Source organism: Buceros rhinoceros, unplaced genomic scaffold (assembly GCF_000710305.1).
Source record: "Buceros rhinoceros silvestris isolate BGI_N320 unplaced genomic scaffold, ASM71030v1 scaffold41288, whole genome shotgun sequence".
Classification (NCBI taxonomy): domain Eukaryota; kingdom Metazoa; phylum Chordata; class Aves; order Bucerotiformes; family Bucerotidae; genus Buceros; species Buceros rhinoceros.
The window spans coordinates 5,865-6,091 of NW_010428147.1; the positions used below are offsets into that span (position 1 = coordinate 5,865).

A 227-nucleotide genomic window follows, 5' to 3' on the forward strand; every position below is an offset into this window, starting at 1 on the left:
GGGACAAAGAGGTAGAGGGGCTTCAGGTGAAAATCCAGCGCTTGGAGAAGCTGTGCCGAGCCCTGCAAACGGAGCGCAATGACCTCAACAAGAAGGTGCAGGATCTGTGTGCCCACGCGCCCCGGGCAGACACGGACCTGCTGGAGCCTTTGAAGGACCCATCTCGGGACGGCCCTGAGGCGGCGGCGGGAGGAGCTGGGGCAGAGCAGCGCCCGGCTGAGAATTGT

At 63.9% G+C, this 227-nt stretch overlaps 1 protein-coding gene across 1 annotated transcript in view; it reads left to right on the top strand.

The window, feature by feature from the left end:
• Positions 1 to 224, top strand: part of TXLNA (taxilin alpha) — a gene marked incomplete at its 3' end in the record, with an annotated part of 5,603 nt that extends 5,379 nt beyond the window's left edge. The window contains exon 10 of the mRNA XM_010142168.1: positions 1 to 224. Within this exon, the coding sequence (XP_010140470.1) occupies positions 1 to 224 (224 nt within the window).
• Between the last annotated feature and the right edge of the window lie 3 nt (positions 225 to 227).